A 27,996-nucleotide genomic window follows, 5' to 3' on the forward strand; every position below is an offset into this window, starting at 1 on the left:
TTCCCTTTTACCATGTCATATCATTCTTAACAGGATTTCTAGTTGGAGGCATCTTAAATAATGTTTCCTATCTCTGTAGCATTTTGACAAGTTATCCATGTTAACACCTGGTAGAGCTACTTGGGTATTTTTTGGCCAGAAGTGAATTCTTCCCTTCACTAAAAACTAGTCGTTCTATAATAAAGCAAGATACTTGTTTTTAAATTTATTTTTTAAAATAATCTCTGCACTCAACATAGGGTTCAAACTTCAGACCCTGAGATCAAGAGTCACAAACTCTACCCACTGAGCCAGCCAGGCACACCATTAATTGTTTACATTTTTAATGTAATTTTAAAATCCTGGATTCCAAGAAGTCTTAGCTGGAACTTCTTTTTCTTCATAACAAACAATTTCATCTCCCACTTTAAATTCTACCTTTTCTTCATCCAAACTGAGACCACAGTCCATTCCAGTTTTGACGACTGAAATGTCATCTTTATGGTGTTTCAATGAGGTTAATGAGCCTTAAAATATAAAAACAAAAAAACAAGGTAGGTATATTCAACAAATTATACCTGCTAAGTGCTATACAGTCTGGTGTTAAAAGGAAAATTATCCTGAAAGTCCTAAATTTTACAGTCCTATCATGTTAAATGATGGAACTAAATACTAGGGAAACCAAAGAAAAATGGTTTGCTGTAAGCAAGATGTGGTTTATAGGGAAAGAACTAAATCTCCCATTTCAAAGGTTAGACTAACTTTGCAGAGGATGGCATTGTACTCAAGATTTTAAAAATGAGATAATCCAGGATAAAAGACATTGCAGGCAAAAGGTCAAGGGAAGCCAAGTACAATGCTGTAGATCAGGGGTAGGAGACAGCTGGAAAGGTAATTTGCGGCCAATTTTTAGAAGCTTAGGAAACTACTGATTTATCAGGCTTGTTACAGGTTATATAGATTACCAGGCAGGACTAAAAATCCTGGAGGAGATATCAGGACTAGTAAGGGAGGGAGCCTGTCACCTGGAGACAAGGTTTGAGTTAACAAAAGGTAACAGCCTGAACCAGGATATGGGAGTGAGACTTTAGGTGGTTACATGGAATCAGTAGGTTTGGGTGACTGGATTTAATATTATAGAAACAGATTGTGATCTTGCTTACCCTTCCAAATAACATGTCCATTACGGATTAATTTAAATTTTTTCTGTTTTTCTAACTGACCCTTTTGGACTCTGCAGCCAGCCACAGGAACTTTTTTCTTCCCTTCTGTTACAGAGAAGGTAGCTAGTATACAAGCCTCACCTTTAGAAAGAAGAGAACATTAGATGCACACAAAACAAAAGATTCTGAGAAATACATAATTTCACATATTCTTCAGAGCAAGAATTAAAGGTGGGAGAAAAATACAAACTCGTACTGAAATCCTGTTTTTCTCTGACTCTACCAACTTTATTTTCCTGACCGCTCATAGAAACATAAACATGAAAATCCTTGGGTTTTCTTGGAAAAGAACCTGCTTGCCTAAAAAAATGAACAAGGGAAAAAGAAATTCACTTTTTTAGCTGAAAATGCACTAGAAGGTAACAGTTTACTGTCTGCTCTATGAAAACCTAGTTTTCACCTGTCCCTCAATATATTATTCTTGAAGAGAACATCTGTCATCACCTAATTTTAATCTCCCCATTGATAATTTATATTCACTTAAATACTGATTCTGTGACTCAGCTTAAAGCTTAATTCTTTTCACTGAAAATTAAATTCCAATAATGACATGGTATCACACACTATAATATACCGATTTACTGGGGTTAGTGTTATTTGGCTGATGGAAACCTTTGTATGACTCAAAAGTTTTCCAAATTGTGCCTTAGCACAAGAACATACAAATCTCTGTATGGTCATGTTTAGCAGATCAGAAAAGCCTAAAATAAATCTCTGGACCATAAGAACAGATAAAACGATTCAGTCCATCTCAAATAAATTTAGGCTTCCATCTGGCCAAGGGATATGCTAGGAAGAATATTTCTAAATACGTGATATTTAAATGTAAAATTAACTATTCTCATGGTGGACTTCTCGGCCAACTCCAGGACAAAATCAGTGGCTCCTTCCAGAACACTGTATATAATCTTCATGCATCCCATCCCAGTCTAATTTATGTTATAATTAGTTGATGTCTAAACCTTAGGGCAAGTTCTTACTGCCTAACTTGCCTTTGTATCCTCAGGGCCAAAGCATAGGCTGCAGAGGGCAGGTTTATAATACATAGGAAGTTACATTGAATATATCATTTTTTCTAGGACACAGGCCATTTATTGGAACAGTGAAGGTATTTCAACAGTGAACTATAATTCCCCTAAACTTTGCTTTCAAGTGTTCTTCACAGCACCTAAGATATGAATGTTTAATATTCAGTGAACACTCACCAATTGGATGCTCTTCCACAATGCAAGGCAATCTGCTGCTCAGTTCTTCCTGCAAATCTTCAATTAGGCGGTAAATGATTTTGTGAAGTTTAATTTTTACTCCTTTTTTTGTAGCAGACTTCTGGATAACATTGCCTGCATTCACATTGAAGCCATATATAACACCTGGGAAGCAGAAATAGAAAAAATAAAGTAGCACAAATATTGTATTAAGGACTTTTCTTTCAAGCAGAAACTCAAATCTAAATAGTTTTATTTCGGGCAGCCTGAGTGGCTCAGTAAGTTAAGCTAAGCGTCGGACTCTTGGTTGCAGCTTAGGTCATGATCTCTTGGTTTGTGGGATTGAGCCCCATGTCTGGCTCTGTGCTAACACCATAGAGCCTGCTTGGGATTCTCTCTCTCCTTCTCTCTCTCTGCCCCTCCCTTGCTCACTTGCATGCTGTCTCTCAAAATACACTTAAAAACAAAAAGGTTTTAGGGGTGCCTGGGTGGCTCAGTCAGTTAAGTGTCCAACTTCGGCTCAGGTCATGATCTCACAGTTCATGGGTTCAAGCCCCATGTTGGGCTCTCTGCTGACAGCTTGGAGCTTGAAGCCTCCTTCAGATTCTGTGTCCCTCTCTCTCTGCCCCTCCCCGGCTCATGCTTTCTCTCTCAAGAATAAATAAACATTAAAAAAAAAAGTTTTATTTCCTTCTATGTAAATTAAAAGGGGTGATGAAAAATTCTGTAATTTTTTCTCATAAAAACTAGTAAATTTTCAAATTAACCAAAGGATTTTATAAATACTATTGTAGCTTGTTTAACAAGGAAAACTTCTTTATAATTTTTAAACCCATTAATTTAAGAGACAAAAGTACCCATACTGTGCAAGGCAGTACGCTAAACAAAACTTTGATTTTTATACCAGAGAAATAAGAAAACGAAAATTGAATAGGGCTGAAATATTTTTACATTATTTTAATAACAATTGTATTACTAAATTATAAACTTATTGTCTACAACTTTTTGTGGTTTATTCTTAGATATTCAGCTGGCCAAAAGATGCTCCAAAATAGTTACTAAATTGGTAAAGTTTAAGAGTTATTTAAGAAATGAAAGAAATTCTATGGAGTTGACTATTTTGCCAAAGAACAAATAACACATTTAACAGCAAATACCTTAGAGGGAATAAAAAGCAAAACACTCCTGTCCTTAAACAAGTGATAAAAATGAAAGCAAGTTAATCAAGAGAAAAACACAACCACCTTGAAAGTTTTATCATTAAGAAATCATTTAACATGATACCTGCATTACATAGTATAGTGCTAGGCTGGTCAATGCCTAGAAAATACTTTGAATTAGCCAGTACCGGGGCACCTGGGTGGCTCAGTCAGTTAAGCGTCCGACTTCAACTCAGGTCACAAGTTGGAGCCGCACATTAGGCTCTGTGCTGATAGCTCAGAGCCTGGAGCCTGCTTCAGATTCTGTGTCTCCCTCTCTCTGCCCCTCCCCTGCTCACGCTTTGTCTCTCTCTCTCTCTCTCAAAAATAGATAAAAACATTTAAAAAATTTTTTTAAATTAAAAATAAATAAAAATTAAAAATGAATTAACCATAACCAGCATTACTATTTAGTAGAAGTGACATCTAATTCTAAATAAGTACAGTCATTAAGTACCTCCTTCCTAAGTGATTCATTAATTAATAAAATGTTGGTGCCTTGCTAGGTGTTAGACTTAAAAGTGAGTCATGAGTCACCTTTTTGTATATCGTAAGTTCAACTAACAGTCCAGTCCCCCTACCTTCTAGGCATTTAATTAAAGCTAAAAACTGTTTGCTTAAATAGTGCATATACTAAAGCTAAAAACAGCTTTTAATCTAAGAAAGATTTATATAATTATCAATAGACAAAAAACAGACAAAAGTAAAAGATGAAGTAAAATACTGAACAGGCTGATTACAGTGTCAGGAGCATTCAAAAGTCTAAATAAAAGATACAGAGAACCAACCTTGGATTGGGTGGGGAAATGGGAAAGGCAGTAACTATCTTTATTTATGAATAAATAAATAAATAAGTAAGTAAGTAAGTAAGTAAGTAAGTAAAATCAAAAACCTTCTGGGACTTGAAAGAGTTCCCCAAGGTTGTAGTGTGAAAACAATGAGTGAAGTTATGGCTGCAATACTGCGCATCCCACTGAGCTCAAAGGCTGGGACTCCACTAGAGCAGGAAGGGCGATGCTGATAAGGGTAAAGGGCAAGTTGGTTAGCCAAGCTACAAAAGACTGAAGGTAATGGTTCACAGTGTGTTCTAGGGAACACAGTTAAACAAACAGGAAATAGAAATCTTACCATGAAATGTTTCAGCAAGGTTAACATCATTTTCACTGACATCACCCACACCAAAATGTACTAATTCAAGTTCACACTCATGTGAAGCATCATAGGTATCCATAATGTTCACAATGGCCTCAACAGAACCATCAACATCACCTAAAAAAGTATGAAATTACTGGTGTTAAGAGTTAGACATTAACAGACACAAAATGACAAAAATCTATTTAAAGTCATAATAGGAATGGCATTTACCACTTTTATTTAGGTTTAGCATTATAAACATCTATTTAACTTAAGTATTTAGAACCAAAAGTACATTTACAACAAAACATCAAGAAAAATGTTTATTAAAATCTCTCCCAGTGAGTCATCCAGAGTTCATGAGTTCAAGCCCCATATCAGGCTTTCTGCTGTCAGCACGGAGCCCACTTGGGATCCTCTATCCCCCTCTCTGCCCCTCCCCTGCTCGTGTTCTCTCTCTAAAAAAGAAATAAACATTAAAAAAAAAAAAAAAAAAAAAAACCTCTCCCCCAGTGAGACATGGGCAAAAAGGAGGGCAAAAGGTACAACCTTCCAGTCATAAATGTCATGGGGATGTAATGTACAGTACAGTGACTATAGTTAATAATACTATATTATACATTTGAAAGTTGCTAAAAGAGTAGATCCTAAAAGTTCTTATCACAAGAAAAAAAAGTTTTGTGACTGTGTATGGTGATTAGACTTACTGTGGTGGTCATTTTGCAATATATACAAATATCAAATCATTGCTATATACCTGAAACTAACATAATGTTATATGTCAATTACACATCAATAAAATAAATCTCCCCCAAAATACCAAAATAATTTTAGCTTAAATTTAATGGCCCAAATTAATTGTGAGAATGAAGAAATATACATATTTATAATACAAAAATGAGTAATGAAGTAAAATCTTTCCAAAGTCACCTTTAATAATTATAGGAAGTACATTTGAATCCTTTTCTTCTTTCTCTTTTGTCTTTAAGGGTTTTTGTTCTTTTTTTTCTTGGTACTTTAGAAATGATCTCTCCTTCCAATGCAAAGTGCCATATTTCTCACGGGCTTTCCGATGTGCTTCTTGGTGTTCCTTTCGCTTTTCTTCTATTATTTTCAGATTCTCTTTGTTTTTCTCCTGTTCTTGCTCATACTTCCGCCAGTCAACAACTTCACGTGCCCTAGGCTTTACAGGGGAAAAAACAGGCATTATTTAACTAAATAGAAACCAGCATCTTATGGATTAAAAAAGCTTGATGCTTTTCCCCAGCTTAGCTTGGTCTAACTCATATATGAAACCACTAATTTTATAAATTTTGATAAACTTACAAAACTTTAATCTAGGGTCTTTGTATACACAGATGATTTAATTTTTAAATATTACCTCAAATTTTTAAAAATTCCATAGCCAAATTATAAAATGGCACCACTGGCCCTCTCATAAGCCTTTATAGTCTATACTTATTTGTTAACACAAATATACTTATTTGGTAGAAAATTAGAGAATATTTAAAATCACTGTATCCCACGATATATCACAGTGAAACTGGCAAGATACAAAAAAAAGAGAGAATTCTGAAAGCAGCTAGGGACAAACAGGTCTTACTTAACCTACAAGGGAAGACACATAAGGGTCATAGCAGACCTGCCCACTGAAACATGGCAGGCCAGAAGGGAGTGGCAAGAAATATTCAATGTGCTGAATAGGAAAAATATGCAGCCAAGAATCCTTTATCCAGCAAGGCTGTCATTCAAAGTAGGAGAGATACAGGCTTTCCCAGACAAACAAAAACTGAAGGAATTCATGACCACTAAACCAGCCCTGCAAGAAATCCTAGGGTTACCCTGTGAGTGGAAAGCAGCAAAGACTACAAAAGACCAAAGACAACACCACAAGCATGAAACCTACAGATAACACAATGACACTAAATCCATATCTTCCAACAATAACTCTGAATGTAAATGGACTAAATGCCCCAATCAAAAGACACAAGGTATCACTGTGTCTAAAGACACAATGGATAAAAAAAGAAGATCCATCTATATGCTGCCTACAAGAGACTCATTTTAGACCTGAGGACACATTCAGATTCAAAGTGAGGGGATGGAGAACCATCTATCACAATATCGGATGTCAAAAGAAAGCCTGAGTAGCCATACTAACATCACACAAACTAGATTTTATTTATTTAAAAAAAATTTTTTTAATGTTTTTATTTTATTTTTGAGAGAGAGAGACAGAGTGTGAGTGGGACAGGAGCAGAGAGAGAGGGAGACACAGAATCTGAAGCAGGCTCCAGGCTCTGAGCTGTTGGCACAGAGCCTGATGTGGGGCTCGAACTCACAGACCGTGAGATCATGATCTATGACCTGAATTGAAGTCAGACGCTTAACTGACTGAGCCACCCAGGTGCCCCCCACACAAACTAGATTTTAAAACAGACTGTAAGAAGAGATGAAGAAGGGCATTATATCATAATTAAGGGGTGTATCCATCAAGAAGAGCTAATGATTATAAATGTTTATGCCCCTAACTTGAGATGCCCAAATATATAAATCAGTTCATCACAAACATAAGCAAGCTTATTGGTAATAATACTGTACTTGTAGGTGACTATAATACTCCACTTACAACAATGGACAGACAATCTAGGCAGAAAATCAATAAGCAAACAATGGCTTTGAATGATACACTGGACCAGATGGACTTTGACAGATATATTCAGAACTTTTCATCCAAAAGCAGTACATTCTTCTCAAGTACACATGGAACATTCTCCCAAAGAGATTACATACTGGGTCACAAAACAGCCTTCAACAAATATAAAAGGATGAAGATCATACCATATATATTTTCAGACCACAACGCTAAGAAACTTGAAATCAACCACAAGAAAAAATTTGGAAAGCCTCCAAACATATGGTGGTTAAAGAACATACTACTAAAGAATTAATAGGTCAATCAGGAAATTTAAAGAAGAAATTAAAATATATATGGAAACAAATGAAAATGAAAACACAACAGTCCAAACCATTTGGGATGCAACAAAGGCAGTCCTCAGAGGAAAATACATCACAATCCAGGCCCATCTCAACAAGCAAGAAAAATCCCAAATACAGAATCTAACCTCACACCTAAAGGAACTAGAAACAGAGTACAAAGAAACCCCAAGCAGAAAAGAAATGATAAGGATTAGAGCAGAAATAAACAATATAAAATTTAAAAAAAAACAACAGTAGAACAGATCAATGAATCTAAGAACTGTTTTGAAAGAACAAACAAAATTGATAAACTCCTAGCCAGACTTCTCAAAAGAAAAGAGAGAGGACCCAAATAAATAAAATCACAAATGAAAGAGGAGAGATCACAACCAACACCACAGAAATACAAACAATTATTAGTGAATACTATGAAAAATTGTATGCCAACAAACTGGACAATCTGGAAGAAATGGACAAATTCCTAGACACCCACACACTCCCAAAACTCAAATGGGAAGAAACAGAAAATTCGAACAGACCCATAACCAGTGAAGAAATTGAATCGGTTATCAAAAACCTCCCAACAAGTAAGAGTCCTGGTCTAGATGGCTTCCAAGGGGAATTCTACCAGACATTTAAAACGGAGTTAATACCTATTCTGCTCATGCTGTTCCAAAAAATAGAAATGGAAGGAGCTTCTGGACTCATTCTATGAAGCCAGCATTACCTTGATTCCCAAACCAGACAAAGACCCCACTAAAAAGGAGAATTACAGGCCAATTTCCCTGAAGAACACAGATGCAAAAATTCTCAACAAGATACTAGCAAATCGAATTCAACAGTATATTAAAAGAATTATTCACCATGATCAAGTGAGATTCATTCCTGGGCTGCATGCCTGGTTCAATACTCACAAATCAATGTGATTCATCACATTAACAGAAGAAAGGATAAGAACCACATGACCCTGTCAACAGATGCAGAAAAAGCATTTGACAAAATACAGCATACTTTCTTAATAAAAACTCTCAAGTAAGTTGGGATAGAAGGAACGTACTTTAACATCATAAAAGCCATATATGAAAGGCCCACAGCTAATGTCATCCTCAATGGGGAAAAACTGATAGCTTTTCCCCTGAGATCAGGAACACGACAGGGATGTCCACCCTCACCACTGCTATTTAACATAATCTTGGAAGTCCTAGGGTCAGCAATCAGACAACAGAATGAAATAAAAGGCATCCAAACTGACAAAGAAGAAGTCAAACTTTCACTTTCCACAGATGACATGATACTCTACATGGAAAACCCGAAAGACTCCACCAAAAAACTGCTAGAACTGAAACATGAGTTTGGCAAAGTCACAGGATATAAAATGAATGTACAGAAACCAGTTGCATTTGTATACACCAATAACAAAGCAACAGAAAGAGGTATCAAGGAATCGATCCCATTTACAATTGCACTAAGAACCATAAAATATTTAGGAATAAACCTAACCAAAGAGGTAAAAGATCTGTACACTGAAAGCTACAGAAAGCTTATGAAAGAAATTGAAGAAGACAAAAAGAAATGGAAAAATATTCCATGCTCATGGATTGGAAGAACAAATATTGTTAAAATGTCGATACTACCCACAGCAATCTACACATTCAATGCAATCCCAATCAAAATGGCACCAGCATTCTTCTCAGAGCTAGAACAAACAATCCTAAAATTTGTATGGAACCACAAAAGATCCCAAATAGCCAAAGTAATGTCGAAAAAGAAAACCAAAGCTGGAGCCATCACAATCCCAGACTTTAGCCTGTACTACAAAGCTGTTATCATCAAGACAGTACGGTATTGTCACAAAAACAGACACATAGACCAATGCAATAGAATAAAGAACCCAGAATTGGCCAACTAATCTTCGAGAAAGCAGGAAAGAGTATCCAATGGAAAAAAAAAAGTCTCTTTAGCAACTGGTGCTGGGAGAACTGGACAGCAACATGCAAAAGAATGAAACTGAACCACTTTCTTACATCATACATAAAAATAAATTCAAAATGGATGACAGGCCTAAATGTGAGACAGGAAACCATCAAAATCCCACAGGAGAAAAAAGGCAGCAACCTCTTTGACCTCGGCCACAGCAACTTCTTACTTAACATGTCTCCAAAGGCAAGGGAAATAAAAGCAAAAATGAACTATTGGGACCTCATCCAGATGAAAAACCTTCTGCACTGCAAAGGAAACAATCAACTAAACTAAAAAGGAACTGACAGAATGGGAGAAGATATTTCTAAATGACATATCAGATAAAGGGTTAGTATCCAAAATCTATAAAGAAATTACCAAACTCAACACCCGAAAAACAAATAATCCAGTGAAGAAATGGGCAGAAGACATGAATAGATACTTTTCCAAAGAAGACATCCAGATGACAAACAGACACATGAAAAGATGCTCAACATCACTCATCATCAGGAAAATACAAATCATAACCACACTGAGATACCACCTCACACCAATCAGAGTGGCTAAAATTAACTCAGGAAACAACAGATGTTAGTGAGGATGTGGAGAAAGGGGAACCCTCTTGTACTGTTGGTGGGAATGCAAACTGGTGCCCCACTGTGGAAAATAGTGTGGAGATTCTTCAAAAAATTAAAAATGGAATTACCCTACAACTCAGCAATAGTACTACTAGGAATTTATCCAAAGGATACAGGAGTGCTGATTCACAGGGGCACATGTACCCCAATGTTTATAGCAGCACTATCAACAATAGCCAAATTATGGAAAGTGCCTAAATGTCCATCAACTGATGAATGGATAAAGAAGATATAGTATATAACAATGGAATACTACTTGGTGAGGAAAAATAATGAAATCTTGCCATTTACAACAATGTGGATGGAACTAGAGGGTATCATGCTACGTATGTCTTCACTCATACACAGAATTTGAGAAACTTAACAGAATACCACAGGGTAAGGGAAGGAAAAAAGTTACAAACAAGAGGGAAGCAAACCATAAGAGACTCTTAAATACAGAGGACAAACTGAGGGTTGATGGGGGTGGGGGGTTGGGGGTGCAGGGAAAATGGGTGATGGGCATTGAGGAGGGCACTTGTTGGGATAAGCACTGGGTATTGTATGTAAGGGATAAATCATGGGAATCTACATCTGAAGGCAAGACTACACTGTATACCCTGTATGTCAGTTAACTTGACCCTAAATTATTAAAATAATAAATAAATAAATAAAATCACTGTATCATGTATATACGAATTAAGCTTGATATACCTCAGATTCTACTTCAAGAATTTCATCTCCTGCAGAAGGGAGGTCTCTCCAGCCTACAATTCCCACTGGCATGCTGGGACAGGCCTCATGGATTGTTTTTCCATTCTCATCAAACATTAAGCGTACTTTTGCCCAACTCTTTCCAGCAACCAGAATGGAGCCTCTCCTCAAAGTTCCTCTTTGAATTATAGCTGTAGTAACAGGCCTAAAATGAAAATAAACATATATATTCGTAATGCCATAATCAGGAAGTAAGCACTTTCTTAAGTAGAGCAAAGATATCTTTACGAGACTAAAATATATATATACTATGTACACACAGGGTTAACCCCACTACTTCTCAAGAAGCTTTTCATACTATAAAAACATTTCTAAATAATTGCCAAAAGGTAGAAGCAAACCAAATGTCCATCAACTGAATAATAAAGAAAATTCAGCGTATACATACAATGGAATATTATGCAACCTTAAAAAAGAAAGCCCTGTCACATGCTCCAACATGAATGAACCTACCATGAGGACATTATGTTAAATGAAATAAGCCAGTCAAAAAGGACAAATACTGTATTATTCTAGTCATATGAAGTACCTAAAGTAGTCAAAATCATAGAAACAGAAAATCTAAAGATAGTTGCCAAGGGTTGGGCGTTGGAAGGAGGGGAAATTAGGGTTTCGTGGGTATAGAGTTTCAGTGGGGTTTTTTTGGTTGTTGTTGTTGTTGTTTGGGGTTTTTGGGTTTTTTGGGGGGGGGTTTTGGTTTTTTCAGAGAGGGTGCAAGTGAGTGAGGGGCAGAGAGAGGGAGAGAGAGAGAGAATCCCACGAGGGGAGAGAGACAGAGAGAGAGAGAGACAGAGAGAGAGAAGAGACTGAAGCAGGGCTCACCCAAAGCGGAGTACAAGCTCACCCGAAGCAGGGCACGAGCTCACCTGAATATGCACAAGCTCACCTCGTGTGGGACTTGAACCTAAATTGTGAGATTATGACGTGAGCCAAAGTCAGATGTTTAACTGACCAAGCCACCCAGATGCCCCAGAGTTTGTTTTACCAGATTAAAAAGTTCTAGAGACCTGTTGTACAACAATGTGAAAATACTTAATATTACTGAACTTAAACATGGTTAAGACGGTAAATTTAATGTTATGCTTATTTTATCATGCTTTTAAAAAAAAGGAAAACAAAACACATTTCTTATCAGCTTATGGCAGTGGAGGATGCAGTTAGCTGAGTGTTCTGACAGAATGCTAATCCTCTTTCCGTAACTAATTTGTTAAGAAGTGAAACCTCTTGCTGATAGGGAGAAAAATTAAAGAGAAGAAAAACCCAAAGACCTTCCTGGATAGAATATTAATGGGTAAGGACATAAAGAATTTAGAAACCCTGAGGGCAACATTTGCTATTTCATTCCAATTTGTCAGTCTATGAGGCTTTATTTATCAATTCAGTTAAGTCAGTGGAGAAAAATATTCAAACAAACTGAACTACTTATACCATTAAATGTGACTAGGAGATATATAGATAGCTATGGCTACTGGTAACTGCATTTAAAACAAAATTTTTAATGTTTATTGTTGAGAGAGAAAGTGTGCGGGGGGGGGGAGTGTGCAGAGAGAGAGAGGGAGACACAGAATATGAAGAAGGCTCCAGGCTCTGAGCTGTCAGCACAGAGCCCTATGTGGGGCTCCAACTCACGAACTGTGAGATCATGACCTGAGGCGAAGTAGAACGCTTAACTGACTGAGCCACCCAGGAACCCCTGATAACTAAATTTTTATGTTCCATGTGCTAATGCAATAAAATGCTTTTCAAAACAAATGCTTTGAAAATATTGTCCATGTCTAACAATAATATGCAATAAAATAATGCATTGTTACATAATCAAGCCACAAAAACAATGAAACAAATTATTAAAAAGCAAGCATTTTAACAGTCCTACCCTCTTCCTTTGTCCGTGAAAGATTCTATTACTGTTCCTTCTACTGGACCATTGAGGTCTGCTTTCAGTTCTAACATTTCTGCCAGAGCAATTGTTGCCTCTGCCAAAGCCATCAGATTATCGCCCTTTAATAACAAAAAAGGGTGTTAAGATACATAAATAAAATATTATCTGTAAATGTAAATACCAGTGTCAGAAAGCAAAATAATCCTAGACAGTTATATCATACTTTTCTCTTTAAGCATTAAAAGCATGAATCACCCAATCAGAAAGAAGGAAGGAGGCCAGGAAAGGAGGAAGCGGGGAGGGAGGGAGGGAGGGAGGGAGGGAGGGAGGGAGGGAGGGAGGAAAAAACAAAGGAAGGAAAAGCAAGAAAACCTGATCCAGGGACATATCTTTCAAGGAAGAAGGGCGATTTTCTTTTCTTTTCTTTTAATGTTTATTTATTTTTTAGAGAGGGAGAGAGAAGAGAGAGAGACAAAACACGAGTGGGGGTGAAGCAGCAAAACAGGGAGACAGAATCCGAAGCAGGTTCCAGGCTCTAAGCTGTCAGCACAGAGCCTGACGCGGGGCTCGAACTCATGAGCCATGAGATCATGACCTGAGCCAAAGTGTGATGCTCAACCAACTGAGCCATCCAGCCACCCCAAGAATGGTGATTTTCTTAAAAGGAAGCCCACTAGTGGTGCTTATTAATACCCCTTCATAAATACATGCTTCATGCATTCTCCTCCATCTGTCTCTACCATTGCGTTCTCTTCCTCTCACTTTCTTTACAATGCTACTTGACATTTGAAGTTCTAGCCAACTGAATAAGCTTTCACATCTATTATTTCATTCGATCCACTCAAGAATGCTGTAAAATAAGTAAATCAAACATTGATTAGATGATTCTTTCACCTTTAATGATCTATGGTTACTAGGCATTCTAGGGCTCCAAGATCACACAGCTGATTAACTGACGATGGAACTCAAACTGATGGGCAAGGGATTTTTCCACTCTCTGTCAGTTAAGAGGCTGCTCAGTTGTCAGAGTATAAAACAACGGAGACAAGCTGTTTGTAAACACTACAAAACAATACTTTCCTTACCCATCCAAATATTCCCAGTCTTGATTTAAAGTTACAAATGCTACTCTGAAAAGTAGAGCTGGGGTGTTTCTTTGCATGAAATAGTCCTCTATCTCTACTTGGAAAAAAAGGCCTCATCTTTCTTTCTGCCGCACCCTCCCAATTCCCTCCATTCCCCAGAAATCATCTCTGCCATGCGTAAGCAGCTTTACATTTACCTACTCATCTCAAGGTATCTGGGCAGAAAAGGTGGCTCTGTCTTCAAATGTTTTAATCTTGCCATCTGGCTTTCAGAGTGCAACAGCAATTGAGGTATAGTGGAAACATAATAAAGCAAGGTGGCATTTCAGAGTTTCAGAGAAAAAGAGGCCTGGCTTCAATATCAATGAAGGCATGATTGCTAAGCATCCTAGAAGTAACAAATTTAGGAAAATTAAAGATAAAATGAGACTTAATTAGAGGAAGGTGGCCAAATACAGTACCATCCCCTCAGTAAGTGATCTGGAAAAAAAAGTATTGTAGATTATATATGAACCATGGAACATGATAAGAATGGACAAAAAAGGAAATTGTTACTTAGCAACCTGTACAGGAAAAGAGAACTGCAAAATGCTGTCACAAAGCAGGTACTCAGCTTCCTTGGTGTTTTTCAATCAGAAAAGAATAATTGGTCATTTAAAGGAAAATGGAGAGGCACCTGGGTGGCTCAGTTGGCTTTAAGCATCCAACTCTTCATTTCTGCTAAGGTCATGATCTCACAGTTCCTGGGATCTAGTCTTACTTCAGGCTCTGCACTGACAGCACGGAGCCTGCTTAGGATTCTCTCTCCCTCTCTCTGTCCCTCTCCCACTCACACTCTTTCTCTCAAAATAAATAAATAAATAAACGTTAAAAAAAAAGAAAAGAAAATGGAATTCATCATAAATAACAAAACTTATGGCAATTTAATTCATGGAAACATTGAATCAATCAATAACAAACTGAACCCAAATGTTTTATCTTTGTATTAGTGAAATTTTTATGTTTAAATATCTCTTAAATGCCCTAAAACCTATTCTGTAATTTTTCAGTATAAAAACAAGTACTTTTTATTACAAATTGGATTTCATTTCTGCTTTAAAAAGTCTTCAGCAGCTTACTATTACGCTATGCCTACAACATCCACCATGTGTTCTTATACTTAGAATAAGCATTAGGAGGCACCTGGGGTGGCTCAGTCAGTTGGGCATCTCACTTTGGCTCCGGTCAGGATCTCACTGTTCGTGAGTTTGAACCAGCATTGGACTCTGCGCTGACAGCTCAGAGCCTGGAGCCTGTTTCAGATTCTGTCTTCGTCACTCTGCCCCTCCCCTGCTCGCTCTCTCTCTCTCAAAAATATAAAAACAAAACATAAAAAAATTAAAAAAAAAAAAAAAGAAAAGCATTAGGTCTGGACTTGATCCCTGACTGTTCTGTTGTATAACCCTAGACTGGTAACTGACCTCAGAAAGCCTAATTTCTTTTTTTCTTTCTTTTAATGTTTATTTATTTTTTGAGGTAGGGGACAGAAAGAGAGGGAGAGAGAGGTTCCGAAGCAGGCTCTGGACTATCAGTGTACAGCCCGACAGAAGGCTTGAACTCACGAACTGTGAGATCACGACCTAAGCCAATGTCGGACAATTAATTGACTGAGCCACCCGGGCACCCCAGAAAGTCGAATTCCTAATCTGCCAAACCAAGATAATGATGCTAGCCTTGCCTAGTACACAAAGGGTTTTTAAACAACAGAAATTATATATGTCCCGATGTTCTTTAGGTATAGTCCCCTATGTGCATTATGAACAGCAGTCCCAACCTAACACATCATCTCTGAGGTGCCTGCACTTACCGTGAGTGCAGAGATGTGCACTGCTTGAACGTCACCTCCATAATCCTCACACACTACATCATGAGCTAGCAGTTCTTTTTTCACTTTTTCAGGATCAGCCTCAGTTTTGTCACATTTGTTTATAGCAAGGACGATAGGAACTGAAGAGTTAAAAAGAATGCAAATGAGGATACCTTCAATTCCAGGTATTCACAGTGAAAGACACCAACCTTTTCTAGCTTTCTCTTTACTGAGTAGATGTACTAAACTACAAGAAAGACCTAAAAGACCTGCTTTAGACCCCCTCATCTTTCTGCACATAAAGGAGGATTCTGGATGTGAGGTGTCAAAATTGTAATTATAAGCAGATTCTGAATTAAGAACAGATACCTAAGATGAAAACAAACAAACAAACAAAAACAGAATTTGGGTAGAGAAAGGCCTATCTGTAAGACTGAAAGCAAGATCAGCAACTACACTGAAGATAATCTGCAGAAAGAAAATTAAAAAGTCCAGAAAAGATTCTAATTCAATTCTAACACTACTAGATCATTTGCCTCTTCTTTTGAGGAGCTATTAACTCATTGAAACCCAACATCTTACCCTGGGCTGAAACGAAGTAGCACTGTTGTAAACTTGCTTTCAGGATTTACGGCAATTCTTTATTAATATATACTTTAGTGACTGACATATAGTAGATTCTCAATAAATGTTTACTGAACAAATGAACCAAATAATTTTATAATCTACTTGTCTTGATCACTAGACAAATCACATAAAATGTTAGGAGATAATTCTCTGGTTGGGTTTCACCAACTGTGCTACAATTTTCTCAGGTATCAAAGGAAGAAAAATTGAAAACAGAAACAAAAAAGTTATCCACAACCTACTATTATGAAAAAGTACATTCCATATGGATGAGATGGAACTTAAGGGACAAGAGAACAGGAATAGAAAGCATGATGTAAGAAATTTATCCTATCTCAACAACTGCTTTGCTATGGATCCCTGGCAAATTTATCACCCTCTTCTTTTTGTTATATTCCCTATGTTCATTAAGAACATAGTCCATTCCACAAAGGCAGTTTTGAAGAATTAAAAAGAAAAGAGAGTAACACTGGAAGCTAAAAGAGCAGATTTCAAATGTGGACATGTTGCAAATTAACTGTAACTGGAGGCAGTTCCTGCCATTCTCGGTTCTTAGTTTCCATGCTGTTAAGAACTGGCGTAGATAGTGATTCTCAAACTTTTTTTTCTCTTGCCAACAAACGTAAGGGAATGTGATGTACTCCATCAAGGTACATTTTCTCAAGGTAACAGTATTTTCTCAGTGAGTGTAGGGTAATAACAGAATAAGAATGAATGAACAAAGTATGTGTGTGGGGGGGGGTAGTAGCTATTACCACAGTTTCTAAATAGAGAAGTGATTTTTAAAAAGTTTCAATTTTATACCTCTAAGAATTTATGTAAAGCATACGAAGAAAAAGTTTCTCTTTAGAGAAGAATTCAAGATAATAAATGAACAAGGAATAACAGAATTAGAATATAACCATTTTGCAACTCCTAACGTTAATAGGTGATGGGTATGTAGTTTATTATTCTATTCTTACCTTTATAATTATTTAACATTTCCATAACAAAAATTTTTAAAAAGTCATTTGCGGTTATTACATTTTCACACCATGCCAACTAAGTAAACAGTATTAGAAGGACTGTATTTATGGTCACAGGTCCCCAGCTGACTCCTGCTACACACTTTTTAGTAGTTACATCTGTGGGAAAACAATTCAATCATCTTTGAGCTGTATCTGTAAACAGGCATAATAATCCTGGAATTGCCAGGTAGATTAAATGAGCTACATGTAAAGGGCACCAGAATACTGACTTTTTGTAGATCTTTAAAAAAAAAAAAAAAAAAAAAAAAGCAACTGCTTTCCTGATACACATAATCAGCCACACAGTACCTTGAGCATCTTTGGCATGCTTAATAGATTCTACAGTTTGTTTCATCACTCCATCATCTGCAGCTACGACCAGTATGACAATGTCAGTGACCTGAGCACCTCTGGCCCTCATTGCTGAGAAAGCAGCATGTCCTGGAGTATCAAGAAAGGTGATCTTTTCCCCAGAAGGCAGAGACACTGTGGAAACAGAAATCCAAAAATACTAAGGACTCAAATGTGTGCTTTCTTAATACAAAGGAATATATGTGAAATTATCAAATAGAATCAATAATTCCTTAAAATAATTTATTCCTCCCATTAATTTTAATTGGGAACAATACAAATCATTATTTCACACTGAAAAATGATAACAAAGCAGTGAAACCTTTAGTGTTTTCTTTTCATGTTATAATTTCAAAGTAAAACTTTTTATATTTTTAGAACATATTTTCATAAATGTACCAACTGGTATCTATTCTGGAGAGAGAACAGACTGATAGTTATATAGGAAGTTTCCCCTTCATTAGCTACACAATTGCCTTAAGCAAAAGGCAATTTAGTACATAGTTAGTAGCTCAGGATTTGAGCCCAAACCCAGCCCAAACCCAGCCTTGGATGTAAATCCTAGCTTTGCCATTTATTAGCTGTATATCTCGAACAAATAACCTATCCAAGCCTCAGCCTCCTTATCTGTAAACAGGGGTATTAATACGTACTTCGTGATGTTGTGAAGATAAAAATAAAGCATATAAATAAGGGGCTCACCACACCACACACCACAGTGCTGGGCACATGCTAGTTGCTCAGTAATGGTAGCTGCTATTTAATTATTATTATGAACATTACTGTAACCAGGCATTGAACAATTTTAAGTTCATTAAGCCAAACTAAGAATAGCCAGAATAAAAATATAATTTTCTTCTTATAGAATGTACAAAATAACCTTTATTAACCAGCTGCTCGATATTTCATCAGACCAACAGCCTTAAGCTTTAGACTTTCCTTTTACTTTTAATTTGTGTATCTCATGTTAGGACACTTGGTTTAAGAAAACAGTATGTGGGATTCCCAAGCACACTGTAAGGTAATTTGGGTCATACCAAGAAAGGCACCAATGTGCTGAGTGATGCCTCCAGCTTCCATTGCTGCCACTTGAGTTTTTCGCAGTTTGTCGAGTAACGTCGTTTTCCCATGATCAACATGGCCCATTACAGTAACAACTGGGGACCTTGGGGTTAATAAAGCTGGATCTGTCTGAGGCCTACAATTAACAGCAAAGGAGTTTCATTTCTTAAATATCTTTATAGCCAATGAATTGGTTTGCAGTCATCTCTGTGAACTACCACTAACAATACAATCCAACATTCAGATTTGATTAGATATAACTATCTTCCCCTTCCACACACATAATAACCTATGACAAAACATGTAATGACTGCCCATGCACAGTTGGCATCTTCAAAACAACAAGGAGAACTGAATAAAAATTTTAAATTCAGGGTCAATATATACACTCAACAAACTAAGAAAAACAACCCTTAGAGTTTGATAACCTGAATATATTTAAACACTCTGATGTTTTAAACACTTCGAAGAAAAGTTTAATCTATATTCCCATGTCACTTTAATTGCAAAAAAAATTTTAAAGCAAATCTTTCCATTATAAAGTGTAAGTAAAACTAAGTGGTCTTCTTTCCGCAATATACATGGTTAAGTTTTACCTTCTTACAGCATCTTTATTTTCTCTGACTTTGTCCTGTTTTAATTTGCTCCATTTTAACTTCATCCCCGCCTTCTTTACCACCTCTTTGATCCAGACTTCATCTAAATGTGAGTGTGCTTCTAGTGAATCTATGTCAATAGCAGTGTTCATTAAAGCTTCATACACACAATCTGGGTGGGAGAGAAAAAACCTTTTAGGATCATGAAATAAATGTTCACAAAAGTGGCCTCTATTAATAAATCTCAATATAAACAGTATACCCAATGAGAGGAATTAACTATTTAAGCTGTTCCTCTGTTAACAAACCACAAATAAGCTGAAAAGAAAATAATCTTTAAAATATGATTCATTTATATTAACATTTCTACATATTCATAAATATGTGAATATGCACCTTATGAATGATCTGAGCCACCAATAAAACATTATTAGGCATATTGTATACATTTAATATTGAGCAGTTCTTTGAAAACTTGTAGTTACATATGTCATGTCTATACAAATGTGTATGTATATATAGTTGATATTCATTATTTGCAGCAGTTCTGTTCTATAAACTTGCCATGAACACTAAATTAGCAACTACTAAACCATCATTCCAAGGAAAAATATAAGGTTAGTAGGTTCCTTCAGCTCCTGGTCACATCTTCATTAGCAATCAATACATACCTAGTTTTATGTGTTTCTGTTTTAAGACACCTTATTTAATGTATTCTGTTGATTCATTAATACTGAACGCCCAGCCAAAAGCACTAAAAACAGCGCATGAACAAAGCTTATCTAACACATGCATTTTCTCTGTAAAGCACACTACAGCCTTCTTGCAGTTAGTAACACTTCACCACTATGCTTAGTAGCCATTTTAATCAGCAAAATCAACAAAAAGCATAAAAATGTAAAAATGTGGCACTGAATAAGCCACAAAATGACACTTGTTTGCAGCATGAGAGCTAAAGCAAGAAGGCAGAATGTTGCCTTGTTTAACCTCAGCTAGGAATGTGTAATTGGGTAACTCAAATTTTTCACTGCTCCACACATGTCCAGGAATGACTGCAAAAGCAGTGTGAATACTGATTTTGGGGCTACAAATACATTTTAGAGAATCTTCCAATACAAAACCCTCAAATAACGAGGATCAACTGTATGTACACACACACACACACACACACACACAATCTCCATATATACACACACATATAATTAATTAATTTACTTATGTTATCTATTTATGGTCTCCAAAAAGTCTTGAAATGTAAGAAAAATATTTACTTGGTATTCTATTTTACATAATGTACTTTGTTTTCATTTCAGTCATACTTCCTTGTGGATGATAAATGAATGTATCGGTCAATGAAATAAGTTTTATGTTTCCAGATGTTCAATCACCCTTTAAATATATATTTTGAGGGCCGCCTGGGTGGCTCAGTCATTTAAGCATCTGACTTCAGCTCAAGTCATGATCTCATGGCTCATGAGTTCCAGACCCGCATTGGGCTCTGTGCTGACAGCTCAGAGCCTGGAGCCTGCTTCAGATTCTGTGTCTCCCTCCCTCTGCCCCTCCCCCGCTCATGTCTGTCTGTCTATCTGTCTGTCTCTCTCTCAAAAATAAACACTGAAAAAAATTTTAAATATGTATTCTGAGAGACACATATGAAAGAAAGGCATCCTCAAATAAACAGAACATTATACTAAAAGAATATCTTATGCAGTAGTGTGCAGGTAAATGTTTACTCAGAAGACTCTCCAAAAAACAAAAAAAAACAAAAACAAACAAACAAAAAAAACCACCCTAATTATTATAGCATTTCCCAATTTCCACAGTGCAAATACTCCCAGATGGTTGATTTCAGCTATCAACATGAAATCACTGAACACAGAGATGTAAAGAGATGCACAGTAGCATACCATTACATAGAATTTCCACCATATAGGTACATAGGCATAAATCACCTCAAAAACACATAGCAAAATGCAGTAAAATAAAAAGAGGTTTTTGTTTTTTTTTTAGTTTACTTATGTATTTTGAGGGTGGGGAAGGGCAGAGAAGGAGGGAGAGAAGGAGAGAGAGAGAGAAAGGGAGAGGGAGAGGGAGAGGAAGAGGGAGAGGGAGAGGGAGAGGGAGAGGGAGAGGGAGAGGGAGAGGGAGAGGGAGGGAGAGAGGGGAGAGGGAGAGAGGGAGAGGGAGAGAGGGAGAGGGAGAGAGGGAGAGGGAGAGAGGGAGAATCCCAAGCAGGCTCCAAGCTGTCAGCACAGAGCCCTACATGGGGCTCTATCTCACAAACCATGAGATCATGACCTGAGTCAAAATCAAGAGTCATATGCTTAACCAACTAAGCCACCCAGGTACCCCAAGAATGAAGGGGTTTAAGGAGTATTTATTACCTTTATGATTTACGTTACCTTTGTTTATGTTTATGATTTTTAATGGAAGCTCACATACTTCCTTATAAATTAGCAACTGGCTCAAAAGTTGGTGCAAGCCAGCTCCACATATCACTGATCCTATTCTGTAATAATGCCAAGAAATCCTTTCCTATATATAATCCCACAACATCCTTTCCCAAGAAAATACATTTTAAAAGAATGATACAGGGGCACCTGGCTGACTCAGTTAGAAAAGCATGCTACTCTTGATCTCAAGGTCATGAGTTCAAGCCCCACACAGGGTCTAGAGATTACTTAAATAAATAAAACTTAAAAAAAAAAATGATACAATGCAAATTTTCTATATGGATATGCTCTCATAGAACAATAAAATTCTAAACATATACATTATAATGAATACAATTCTAACAATGCTAAAATCCCTAATAATCCAGTAAATACTTTTCCAATATGATATCCTAAACTTTTTTTTTAAATGTTATTTATTTATTTTGAGAGGGCGCAAGCAAGTGAGTGGGCATGCACATGAGCAGGGGAGAGTAAGAGAGAGGGAAAGGGAGAATTCCAAGCAGGCTCTGCACTGTCAGCACAGAGCCCTATGTGGGGCTCGATCTCAGGACCCGTGAGATCATGACCTGAGCCAAAATCAAGAGTCAGATGCTTAACTGACTGAGCCATCCAGGCACCCCTGATATCCTAAACTTTTGAAAGGTAGCTTATACAAAGATAATCTCTTTCCCTTTATATTAAATGCATTTAGTATTAACATATTATTTTATCTTTATCTAAGACTTAAATATTTACAAATGGAAAAGTACCCAAAGCATTTCAACCACAGATATTACATCCTAAGTTATTTTAATTGACATAAAGGAAAAAATATATACTCACATTGCTAATTTAGTAGTTAAAAATATTCACCATCTTTAATTCAAATGAGAAGTAAATATAATATTAAATAAGCTTCAAATAGAGCTTTTATTTAAATCATGGCATATCAGTTTTGGGTCTAGAACACTGATCCGTGATTAAATTCATATTTCAATTATACTATTTACTTGGTAACACAGAGGAATTATTATAGTTATGGGAGTGTGTGAGGGGGGGAATGTTAAAAAAAAAGAATCCTCATCTTTTAGTGATAAATACAGAAATATTTATGGAATAAGTGATATATTAATAATTGTCACTGGCTTCTGCATACATTATACTTATATTCCATTCTTACAGCTTTCATATATGTATGAAAACTGCCAACAATAAAAGTTTTAAAAATCAAGTATATTATCAATATTATCTATAAAATCCTACCAATATAGTTTTCCTTGGAAAAAATATCAATGATACAGTCATATCTATTTGTTCTCTTAAAGTTTTCTAATAAAATGATTATATAATCCAACTGCAAAGTTATAAAAATGCAAGACTGGGCCAATTTTCTATTCTTTGTGAGGATGCACATATACAAAGAGTGGTGGCACTTTCAGGCTGGAAACATATTACAATTCTAGCTCCGCCCTAGAGCTCTGCTGTAATTTACAAAATAACAATTCTTGAGAGATAATTTGGTCTGTGAATAAAAGCATGACCTCTGTAGCCATACTCCCTGAGTTCAAATCCTACTCTACCATATACTAACTGTGGCAATTATTCATCCTCTCCATGCCTCAGTTTCTCAACCTACAAATAGGGATAATAATTACACCTAACTCTTGTGCATTATGAGAATTACATGAGTTAATATACATAAAGTATTGGTACATGGTAACAGCTCAGTAATATGAGTTATTATTATTAATTGTTTTTCTTTTTGCCAAGAGTCTGCTTCACTTGTCACTTTATTTCGCTACAATAATAGGCTATTTCTTATTTACTGAATTTTATTGTCAGCTTATAATGAAAACTCAAATTTTGTTCCAATAATCTTAAATCGGTAATAAATGCACCAAGAGTGCAATGAAGGAATTTAAAAAATGACAACGATGCTATACATTTATAAACAAAAACAGTATTATTAAAAGTTATTACTATAGGGTGCCTGGGTGGGTCAGTGAGTTAAGCACCCGACTCTTGGTCTTGGCTCAGGTCATGATCTCACGGTTCATGACTTTGTGTACTGTGTCCAGGCTCTGTACTGTCAGTGAAATTCTCTCTCTCCCTCACTCTCTGTCTCTCCTGCGCTCGCACTCTCTCTCTCAAAATAAATAAAGTAAACTTTAAAAAAAATTTACTACTACAAATATTTTTCTGCTGGCACTACAGATATTGTCACAATGAGTGAAAAAAGAAAATCAGGGGCGCCTGGGTGGCTCAGTTGGTTAAGTGTCTGACTTCCGCTCAGGTCACGATCTCAGGTCATGGTGTCACAGTTCATGGTTTGAGCCCTGCATCGGGTTCTATGCTGACAGCTCAGGGCCTGGAGCCTGCTTCAGATTCTGTGTCCCTCTCTCTCTGCCCCTCCCTGGCTCGTGCATGCACACATGCTTTCTCTCACTCTCTGTCTCTCAAAAATAAACAATAAAAAACAAAACAAAAAGAAAATCAGAAAATTATAGAACAACAAAAGGATAGTAAGTATAAATAGAGTACTTCAGACCAAAAATATTCTTTTGACTCAGTCTGTGTTGAGCGTGGAGCCTGCTTAAGATTCTCCCTCTCTTCCTCCCTCTGCCTTTGCCCTTCTCCGGAGTGCTCTTTGTCTCTCAGAAAAAAAAAAAACAAAACAAAACTCGGGGCACCCGGGTGGCTCAGTTGGCTAAGGGTCCAACCTTGGCTCAGGTAATGATCTCTTAGCTGAGTTCAAGCTCTACCATCAGGCTCTGTGCTGTCAGTGCAGAGCCTCCTTCAGATCCTGTCTCCCTCTCTCTCCACCCCTCCCCAGCTCATGCTTTTTCTCTGTCTCAAAAATAAAATCATTAAAAAAATTTATTTTTTAATTAACCCATTAAAATAGTTTGGGGTACCTTGTTGGCACAGTTGGTTAAGTGACCAACTCTTGATCTTGGCTCAGGTCATGATCGGACAGTCTGTGACATCAAGCCCTGCATAGTGCTGACAGCATGGAGTCTGCTTGGGATTCTCTCTCCCCCCTCTTTCTTTCCGTCCTCCTTCGCTCAGGCTCTCTCTTCTCAAAATAAATAAACTTAAAAGCCTACAGAATTTCTGAGAAAGAAGGGTTACTCCAGATAAAATTTTTTCCACCATTTTTGGCAAAGACAGAAGAAACGAATTAGAGTCTGTGACCTCAAGTGAAAACTATGACCTAAAGTGAAAACTATTAGAATGATTTGATACCTTTTTAAGCCATCAGTCTAATTTTCATCTTTGAATGCCTTAGTCTCAATGAAAATAAGATACCAGGTATGCCATGTTCCCATATTTTTCCTTATAAAAGTATCTGACCCACCTATGTCTTTTTCCATTGCTCTGGCCAGTTCCCCAACAGTCATTCCAATCCATACCTCCACTTCTTTTTTGAATTTTGGTGAAGACAATGGAGATTTCTGTGCTCTTTCTTCCTATTAAAAATTCAGAATGCAATAGAAGAAAAACTTTAAGTGACAATGTAGATTTATTCTGGAATATCTACCACAATCACAGCTCCTATTTCTACCAAGTAACACTCCCATAAGTAGTTAAACCTTAGACTAAAATTTAAAATCCTACATCCTTAATTCACAATCATACACTGATTTCCAGGTAATCAAATTCATCCACATTACTGAACAACAAAATAAAACTTCCTTTCTTCACAAAGATGTACTGCCTCAAGTGTAGCATTAAGGAATAAAGACAAAACACTCAAAATGAATTTCTACTCAGAGCTATAGGAACTTTCACCTCAGACCAAGTAATACAGTAACTAAAATCTGTAACTACCTTCTTTGTTACTAGAAGCCTATATTGAGATAGAGCCGCGCCAACGAATGGGTCTATTTGCCAGGGTCGGATGCAGAGCTGAGCTGTCCCCACTGGGTAAGCAGATGAAAACACAGGACTCCACTGTGCTAACATTCTTCTTTGACCCAGGCTGTGCAGCTGCCTAAAGACAGTGTGATATCGTATCAAGTTCTCCAATTTCAGTATCTTCTGGTTCATGTTTCCCCTGGAAAAAGTTTTAATATTGAGTTAATATTAAATTCAAGTTAGCAAGTATTAATTGGATATCTACTACATGAAAAGCACTGTGCTAGAGTTACATGAGTAAAGCTGGGTTTCTGCCCTGAAAGAATTCACAGTCTAATCAGATGGAATTCTAATCAGGTGGAATAACTAACTACTCTTTAGATGTTAACCATCATTATTGTTAATGTCTCTACTATGATAGAACTGAAATAAAACTTACAAAGGGATTTTTTCATTCTTGAAACATCAACTAACAAAATCACGAGAGCGATTTTTCTAAAATGCAAATTTGAACTCATCAGCTCTTTTTGCTGAACATCCTCCAGTGGCAGGCCATTATCCCATTTCACGTGCCACTTCAACACGTGTTATTAAGGATTATTTATCTGCCCTCTGCTAACCTCTCATTTCATTGCTTACACCCTTATAGCACCTCACTCCTATCTCCAAGCTTTCGTTATTTTGACGTCCCCCCGCCCCGTAATCTTCAATGGCTTGCCATCTCATTTTTGAACCTTTGCATATGCTCTACTTGAAATTGTCTTCTTTCAACCCTCACCATTTTTCCCTCTTCCTACCAACCCCTCCCAAAAAGAAGATGCTTTAGAGTGGGAAGAGAACACTTCATACATATCTATTGAATAATGCCTTTTGAATATCATTCTTGGAATGACAGAAGACTTACTTGAGAGAAAACTGCAACAGAACTCAGTGTAGTTCAGAACTAACAAAAGTATAATTACTTTTCTCCTCGAATGTTCTATTCCTTCTGCTCTCAGGACTGCATTTCTACAGCTTTGCTTTACAGTTTTTGAGGAAAGGAGTAACTAAAATAATGTGAGGTGTACATATTCTCCTCAGCAAACATTTCTTGAGTACCATCTTTCAGACATTGTGTATGAGGATGTTGATTCAAAGTTTAATAAGCCAGAGTCCTGTCGTTCAGAGTTTATTGTGCCAATATAATGATTCTCAGGCACATTAAACACCTCAAGAATGGCACATGTTAAAATTTTTACTTAGGTACGAGTCCGTGGACTAAGAAGTAAAGGGATTCCTTTAGGAAACATTTTTAAAATGAGTCTAAACCCAGACCTGACAAGGGCATGGATTGATGGAATGCGAAGAAAGGCCCTACATGGGGATTAACCAAAGTACAGAAAGCTAACTGAGGCAGGAATTAGAAAACACACCGGTGGCAATAATCCAGGTGTGGAAACTGGAAGTTACCTCACTTACTACTTATTCCACGCTCCTCATTTTATAGAAAAGGAAAACGGGGAGTCCAGAGAGGTCAGAAAGATTTCTCCAATGTCATACCACCAATTAATGACAGTCAGGCCTAGAACCCAGGCTGTCTGACTCCCAATTCGGTGTTCTTTCGCAGCTAGGATCTCGTTATGGAATCTGAAAAAAGATGTTGGTGCGTTGGTGGAAACGTCTGAATGTAAGACCTGTCAGCCTTGGAACTTATCTGAAAGGCAAAAAAAAGTCATTGTATAAGAATGACGGCTCTGGGGTGGCTTCGCCTCGAACCGGGCCCAGAAAACCTTGGGCCCAGGACAGGAGGGGCGCGCGGGAAGAGGGGGGCAGCCGGCCCCTTCTGGGCAAATAACGCTTTCGCTAAACCTCAGCTGGGGTCACGCAGGGATTAAATGAAACGCGGAAAGGCTTCCGATTGCTCCGTGTTTACGATCGGTGCCACTGACACTTCAGGGCAAACAATACACGCCCCCTCGGGACGACCCGGCCAAGGAACCCCACTCACTCTGCTGCTACGTTAGGTCCGGGGTGTCCGGATTCTGAGATAAGGCGGAGATCACCTTGCGGACCGGGACTGCAGTCCCACGGTCCGTTCCCGAAACGGTCCCCGTGACACTTCCGGTACCGCCGGAAGCGGTCCTCTCCGGAATTCGGAAGTCAGAATCAGACACAGTGGCTGCGCCGGCGAGGACTGGGGTT

General features: G+C 37.3%; 1 protein-coding gene across 3 annotated transcripts; it reads right to left on the bottom strand.

Moving 5' to 3' along the window:
* Positions 1-306: 306 nt before the first annotated feature.
* MTIF2 (mitochondrial translational initiation factor 2) lies at positions 307-27,912 on the bottom strand. Of its 3 annotated transcripts, none has more exons than XM_049651475.1 (15): positions 27,803-27,912; positions 27,355-27,508; positions 25,789-26,014; positions 25,316-25,427; positions 19,523-19,694; positions 18,902-19,062; positions 17,823-17,999; positions 15,880-16,019; positions 12,943-13,067; positions 11,010-11,214; positions 5,671-5,923; positions 4,735-4,875; positions 2,408-2,572; positions 1,143-1,283; positions 307-506 (listed from the first exon to the last, which is right to left on the bottom strand). In XM_049651475.1, exons 3-15 carry the CDS (start codon positions 26,005-26,007, stop codon positions 334-336), a joined length of 2,184 nt encoding a protein of 727 aa, XP_049507432.1. In that variant the 5' UTR covers positions 26,008-26,014; positions 27,355-27,508; positions 27,803-27,912; the 3' UTR covers positions 307-333. The 3 variants fall into 3 exon arrangements, with proteins under 3 accessions (XP_049507432.1, XP_049507431.1, XP_049507429.1); XM_049651474.1 differs by having other exon boundaries at positions 27,274-27,508; XM_049651472.1 differs by having other exon boundaries at positions 27,265-27,508.
* Positions 27,913-27,996: the final 84 nt, after the last annotated feature.

The sequence above is a fragment of the Panthera uncia genome (genome assembly GCF_023721935.1).
Source record: "Panthera uncia isolate 11264 chromosome A3 unlocalized genomic scaffold, Puncia_PCG_1.0 HiC_scaffold_11, whole genome shotgun sequence".
NCBI classification, from domain to species: domain Eukaryota; kingdom Metazoa; phylum Chordata; class Mammalia; order Carnivora; family Felidae; genus Panthera; species Panthera uncia.